The sequence below is a fragment of the Desmodus rotundus genome, chromosome 2 (assembly GCF_022682495.2).
Source record: "Desmodus rotundus isolate HL8 chromosome 2, HLdesRot8A.1, whole genome shotgun sequence".
Classification (NCBI taxonomy): Eukaryota; Metazoa; Chordata; class Mammalia; order Chiroptera; family Phyllostomidae; genus Desmodus; species Desmodus rotundus.
The window spans coordinates 166434553-166441989 of record NC_071388.1 but is presented as its reverse complement, the minus strand read 5'-3'; the positions used below and the strand labels follow the sequence as shown (position 1 = coordinate 166441989).

Below are 7437 nucleotides of genomic sequence, written 5' to 3'. Positions count from 1 at the left end.
GAGTTCCACTAAATGAATTCTTCCCACAAATTCCAATTCATTTACTGCTTCTCATACACATATTTCAAGTACCTAAATTACTAAGAATGTTCCCAAGTAATTAGGACATTTGTTTGAAATGTAAATAATTCCAACAATGCATTCTCTAGAAAAATAGCTAAAACCATTAGCTTAGCACATAAAATTTGTCCTTAAGGCAAGTTACTAAATAAATCACACAGAAACTACGAAAACTCTTGTTTACTGCATTTACATTTGTAACACATTCGGGGATTTCTAAATTTGGAAGGTCAGTTCAGATAGCACATAAGCAGTAACTTTAAAAGTTAGAAAAATTTTAGAAGTTTCTGCAATATACTTCTGAATAAACATACTCGACAGAAATATTACAACAGAACAAAAATCAGCACCATTCACACTATAATCTCAGTAAAAAGCACAAAACCAGAATCTAAGTCCAAAACATGTAATACATGCTAAAAAGTACTTTTTTTCCTCCCAAATTTATTTAATTCACCATAGACACTGTTTGTTTAATCCATTCGCAAAGCTGAAAAGCAGCAAATGTAGCCTCTTCAGCAGCACACACATCCATGGACAATGCACTGATCTGGATATTTTCCCCACAACTTGAAACTAAATTAACAAAATTTGTTTATTACCTGCAGTTAGGAGGAGGATCAAGGGTTATTTCAGCTAGCTCCTTCTGAATTCTGTTAGTGAAATGAGAACAGACAAAAAGGATTTGAGATAGTCTACAGAATAACTGGGGAATTACACTGCCCTCTACCACCATGCAGCTAAATGCAAGGCTGGCTTTGCCTTCAGTAATGCTAACATGGCTGCTTCCTCTTTGTTCTCAGAGGCATAACCCAAATCCCTTAACAGAAACTTTGCAGCTTTTTTTCTCACTTGCTACTGTAAATAAGTAAGACATTTACACCTGTTTTGAGAAATAGTCCTCCACTAGCACTCAGTAAAGGATGTAAAATCTATTTTAAAACACTTTTTACCAAAGAAATTCTCTTTTCAAGCTTATATGCAAATGAGACAAAAAGGGAGGAGGGAAAGCACTAGAATATTTGACAATGACTTCAAGTCACTTTTACCAAGGTAAGAATTAACAAGCTACTGCTCTGACACATTAATAGTTTTGATGTTTTATCTGTAGAAAAGAAGTTTAAAATTTACAAATGTCTTTACCAGTGAAAAACTTCCAAAGGACTCTGGCATGATTTAACCGTATCTGTTTTCCCCAATCTTAAGTACAACACTTAAATTTAATAAATTCGGAGAGAAAAAAGATAAGGAGACACATTATATAACTCTGAGTAAAGAGGGGAAAGCAGTTACTGATTTTATTCAAATTTCAAATGCTTTCAAAACTTATCATTTTTAAAATGTTCCTCAATAACATTACAAAAAATTGATAAAGTTTGTAAATTATTGCAAAGACTGCTGTTATTTAATAAAATATTCTCATTATTAATACTTAATTATTGATACAAGATTAAAAACCCATAGAAAAATGAGTACTTCTGCATCACTACAAAATGCCAATATTTGACCAGTTTTATATTCTCTTTTCTCTATGGTTGTGATCAATGATAATTAACAAAATGTCAACACTGCCTAATACTGTAGGTACATCTGATGTATAATTACTACAATTCATGGATATTCCACTACTACCACTGATGGAGTCCCACTTGACAGCACATTATTTTCACCATCACAGATAATAAAAATCAACAGGAAACAAATGATCTTTCACATATATGCAACAAAATACGTTTGTCCTGCTGTCGAGTATTAAAGTGTCAAGCATATTCACAAGTTTAAGAGGGAAAAGGCACAAGGACAAATGAAAGTTTTCAATCACCAGGAGCCACCTAAAATTGGAAATGGCTACTTAGCAGCTGTATTTGCCCTCACAGGAATTTGGAGGCATAACCATAATTTAACTACAAAAAGTAATTATTTGGGATGCATGACTTAAAATTCATGTTTAAAAAACTGAAAGCATATATGAATCACAGTTTTTAAATCTGCTTTCAAATATAGCCAAGGCAGTGCATTTACAAATATTCTAGTGAACATGATTGTTTCTGATCATTAAGTTTCATGGAGAGGCACTGCTGATCTGTGTAAGTGTCAATTTCAATGAATAAGAGTATGACTCATTAAAAGGAACATCCTCAATGTACCAACGAATTGGGGTTCACCAAATTTTCCTTGAGCAACTCCTTAAACAATCTGTGAGAATATAAATCCGATCTTTACTCAAGGACACTCTTACTGAAGTTACCAAAGTACAGAATAAGTTTGCTTGAAAGTATAATTCTTGGGAGATGGCTTATATACATACCACCTGAAGAATGACAACTCATTCAAGTACAAACAAAACTGCCCATGAAGTAAATTTTTTTGAACTAGTGCTACAAAAGTGTCCAACCATCTGGAAGACAACCTGACAGTGTGCTTAATCCTTCTTTTACACATTACCTTTTAGCACTAGTGGATAACTTAGCAGTGGTTTTGCTAGAGAGTTTGGTGTTTTTCTTCTGCTGGGTGGCAGAAGGTTTTCTTTCTTCTTGTTCTTCAGGCTCTGGAGCGGCTGGGTCTCGCTGGTCTGCATCTGAACTACCACTGCTGGTGCTGGGGCTCTCATCATCGGACCTTTGCCTATCACTGGACATCTTGATGAAGTTATCACTTGGAAAACTTTTAAGAAAGGAGAAGAATAAAGGAAATGTTAAGTCTAACAAATAAGCCAATAGCACATTCTTCTCTTAATGTTCACCTAAAATCGTATTTTAATGAAAACGCTTCAAAAGTGTTCACACTTCTCACATGGTCCAGCAAGGTTACAGGAGAGGTGGTGTGTCTCCCAACGCCAGCGTTCAGGGATTTACCGAACTCAAGTTAGGAAACCCACTCACATATTTTTCCATCCCTTGGACAATCTATCAATTGTCTACTTTCTCAGAAGGCATGAAACAGATTTGCCAGGGAACTTAGGCAACGAGCATTAATAACATATGACACACTGTAAATAACAAATCTCGCTGAAAAATGTTCAAAAGTCACTAATAACGTCTAAATATTTACACACTGACATTGGTCACAGCTACCAAATTCCCCTTCCGAGAGGAAAACATACCCTGTTAATCGCCCATATGCTTATTTAAGGTGGCGATTCCTCCTCTGTGCACGTAATCCTTTAAATACAACACTTAGAAATTAAAAAATCAACTAACAAGCTCCTCTAGCCGTTTCCACGGCCAGCAGCAAAGATTCATCCAGCCAAGACCGAGCTGCCACCCTGGGAAAAGCAGAATCCAAACTGCACCTTCTGCAAAGCTCCCAATGCCATCCAGGTTCCTCGCTCAATTTTTACATCACGGACCGACATTTTGTCAAAATAACGAAAAAAAAAATCAGAGGAAAAACAAACAAACAAACAAAGCCCCAAGAAGTGCAACAAATTTCCGCACCCGCGGAGGCGAGCCACGGCCGGCGGCGGCGGCCACGCAGCTCCGCGGCCCTTTGTGGGGAGGGCCGCGCGGGGGCCGCGGGCAGCGCTCGCCGCGCCGGGCGCCAAGTGATGCGAGCAGCCCCGCCGGCCCCGCCGCGGCTCGCGGACACCGGCGGCGCGGGCGCCCGGCGCGAACAAAGCTGCCCGCCCCCACCCCCTCCCCCACCGCCGCCGCCCCGGCCGCCCCCCACGCGGCCCCCCGGCCCCTCCGCCTTACCTCGGCCGCCCGCCCGGCCCGCTCACGCGCCGCTACGGTGTGGGGGAGGGAGAGAGAAAAAAACCCTTCCTTAAGGAAATGGAGGCAGCTGGGGGGGGGGAAAGGGGGGGGAGGGAAAAAAAGAAGCCGAGGAGGCTCTGGCCGGGGAGTGTGGAACATTGAAAGTCGGAGGGGGTTGTGCAGTGCCGGGCTCCGGCCGGAGGGTGGCGCCGCCCAGCGCCTTCGGAAAAAAATGGGGGGGAGTGGGAGCTCGGCTGGGCGAGGGCGCGAGCTCCCGACGAGGCGGAAGGGACGCGGGAGACCCCCGCGCGCAGTTGCCTCCCGCCGCCGCCGCCGCCGCCGCCGCCGCCGCCCGGCTCGGCTCCTCCCGGCCGCGCAGTCAGCAAGTTCCGAGGCGAGTGCGGGGGGGAGGGGCGGGCGCGGCGGCGGTGCGCGTGCTCGCTGCTTGCCTGGCGGAGGGGCGCGCGCCGCCGGCGCTCGGCGGGCGCGAGCTGTTCCCGCGCGCTCCCGCGCGCTCTCTCCGCGCCTCCCTTCACCCGGGGGGCGCACGCGTCCGTCCGCGCGCGGCCAGGACAAAGAGCGCGGCGGGGACCCGGCGGGCTGGCCCCTGCCGCCCTTGGCCGCGGAGCCAGTGCCTGTGAGGGCGGGGGCGCGGGCGCCGTCTCGCGGGGCTGCTGTGCCGCGGGGTGGCTTCCGGCCTGAGCCCGCCTCCAGAGCGAGGCTGCCCATTGGACTACCTGCCCCGCAGGCTGGGGCCCGCGTGCCTTCAGGGCGGGCTGACCGAGGTCATCCTCAGGACTGGCCATAGCCCCTCCGCCTGCGCAGGGCTGGCGTGGACCCCAGAGCCCCACGAATGGACAAGGACCCTGGGCGCGTGGTCGGGAGTCCCCAGCTGCCCTGCATGACCAGAGACTAATAGATGTCTTTGAGGAGGCCTGGCACGCAGGTGGAGGAAAGCTGCATTTTGCCCCTCTTATGAACTAAAGGGGCAAGATAGGAGGGTCTTGGGCATTGAGGGAGGAAGAAAGGGATTCTAGATTATGAGACCTGCCAGTTTCTCTTTGGCCCTCAGCCTGCCAAAGAGGACAGTCCTTCCGATCCTTTGAAAACTTAAAATTCCAAAACAATTTTTTAAATGCCCCGTGCAAGAATGTTTAAAGTGAAGGTAAGGAGTTAGGAGCCTCAAACATGACAGTTTGCTGCGGGGCTATTCTGATGTGCCTGCCAGATGACAGTTCTGGAAAGAGAAGCCCCGACTGACATGGTCAGAATGTCCTCACGGATGAGGATAGTGAAGATTAGTGTCGCTCTATCATCCTGTCTTGCAGTCTCCAGGTGGACTCTGCAGTTTTTGCTCCAGGCACATACTAGACAAAAGTACAAAAACTTACTGTTTGCAACGCAGACTTCTCCAACTACTGAGAACTTGTTCCAGTGATGGAGCCCCAAAGGAATTTGTGGATTCCTCTCCCACAAGTGTCCAGGGGCAGAGGTGCTGGGAGAATGTGGAGTTCACAGAGGGAGTGAGAATGGCAGTCATAACATAAGTTAGAGTTAAAGTAAAAAAAAGACAGTGAGCTAACATATTTACTTATTTTTCCTCCAAACAAAATTTTTGGTAGAGGGTTGCTCACAACTCTAAAGAGTAAGTTACATTTCTGTAATTTTCCAAAGATGCAGTCATTCAATGAACTTTCTTGAGGGCTATGCTGCTAGGTGCTAGACACACAAAACCACCCATTCAATTACTGTGTGACTAAATCCAGGTCTCCATTCTGCACTAGAAGCTCACAGTCCAGAAGGGGAGCAGTTCATTAAAGTTCACCAGTGTGATAAGGACAAAGATACTCCAGGGAGAATGAACAGCAAAGCTCAAGAAATGGTGAAGAAAGAGTATGGTGTGCCGACAAGCATTTAATTTGGCTGAATCAAAGTGAGCTTCTGGAAAGAGCCTGTTAGTGAAAATATAGACAGAATGTCCCCCACTACAAACTTTTACACTGTGGTGCTACAGCAAAAGCCAGGCGATTTTGAGTTTGGACTTTAGAATGGGGAACTGTGAAAGAAAGGCTACATATAAAAGTGGATTCTTTTAAGGAAATTTCATATCACAGAAGTAGTCTGAAGACCCAAAGACTAAGGGCTGATAGGATTTGGGTGGGGCCAGGAGATTAGGAAATAAAGATACTTAGCTGTGTTTTGGTAGCATCCTTTGGAAAAGAAAGTACGGAGCTGGAAAGCTATAGAACTGGATTCTGATCTCATTCTACCAAATTTATGTGACCTCAAGGAATTACCTGTTCTAACCTAAGTCTTCATGTATGTAAAAGAAAATTGTAGCAAAGGTTCTAAATCCTCACTTGTTCAAAAGTTCCATGATTCTTCAATGAGTTTGAAGTTAAACGGAGTTCTGCTCAACATTTACTCGACAGAATACTTAAGAACTAACAAATGCTGGGAAATTGGAGTGAGATATGGATGCTGCTGTTACCGAGCTCAGTGCGGGGTGGGCCAGCCAGAAATGTAGGCTGCAGAGTGAGAAGTGCTGTATTAGAAAAAAGTGAACAGAATGAGTGGAGCATTATTAATTATCAATTAATAATTAGTAATGGAATTAATCATTCATGGGGTCATGGGGTGTGGGTCAAAAGAACTAACAATGAACTGGGCCAGAGGGATCAATACATGATAATATAGATAATGCTCTTGTCAACATACCTGGGACATAATAGGTGTTCAACCGTAATTACCATATAGTTGAAGTCATCATAAAGAGAATAAATGGCTCCATTAGTTTAGGGAGAGTTGTGGCCTACCCCCACAATACTAGGTGCCCAGCTACCTTTATTCATCTGAGTAAAGGGGTCTTTCAAGTGATCGCTCCAGAGCTCACGGCTTGCTTCAAGGAATATGACAGTACCACCTGACCAGAAGCGACTAGTAATTTATGAATTGTTTCTCTCATGTTCTTCCTCACAGCACACCCTGTTTTGTTCTGTAATAATTTTCTCTATCTCTCGTTTTTGCCATGTCTACCCTTGAAATTAGGGATCATGTTTTTATAATCACTCCTGAGGGTGTACAAATTTTACCTAATGCAAATTATTCCATAAAGTATGTAATAGAAAATTTCCACATGACCCCTCAGAAGAGTACCGCAAAGCAGTTCTTACATCTGCTCCACAAAAAGACTGTTCCCTCTCTTTATCCTGTTACCTTAGTGGTACGGGTCCTGCCAGCTTCTCACTCAAAACTCTGTGAGAGTCACAGGTAAGGGCAAGATACTAAATCCAATTGCAACGGAGAGTGCCTCAATTATCTTCTCTCCTCTTTTCCCCCCAATGTTCTTGTGACCAAAAGGGACCTGTCATAAGGGGAGACAAGGAAGGCCCCAGAATCCTTTAGACCTCCCTGGTTTGGGAGGTGCTTTCTCCTGAGCCTTCAGTGGGTCTCACTGGTGTATATGTACATAAGTATATGTGTGCATAACCAAGAATTGCACAGGAATACATCATCTGAATTATCTAAAAAGTTTCTGAATTGAATAATTTTGTAATACAGTGAGGCTACACATCTTTTTAATTGCCCACCATGGCCAGCAACATAACTCACACATAAGGGATGTAGAATAAACAGTTAATTTGTTTCATTGATTTCAGAGCACTTCTGTTTGTTTCCTTCA

At 44.4% G+C, this 7437-nt stretch overlaps 1 protein-coding gene across 1 annotated transcript; it reads right to left on the bottom strand.

Moving 5' to 3' along the window:
• Positions 1 to 399: 399 nt before the first annotated feature.
• On the bottom strand, positions 400 to 4561 carry UBE2E3 (ubiquitin conjugating enzyme E2 E3). The gene is made up of 5 exons (XM_071220778.1): positions 4205 to 4561; positions 3756 to 3787; positions 3353 to 3388; positions 2506 to 2724; positions 400 to 713 (listed from the first exon to the last, which is right to left on the bottom strand). The coding sequence occupies exons 1-5, from the start codon at positions 4559 to 4561 to the stop codon at positions 659 to 661; spliced, it is 699 nt and encodes a 232-aa protein (XP_071076879.1). The 3' UTR covers positions 400 to 658.
• Positions 4562 to 7437: the final 2876 nt, after the last annotated feature.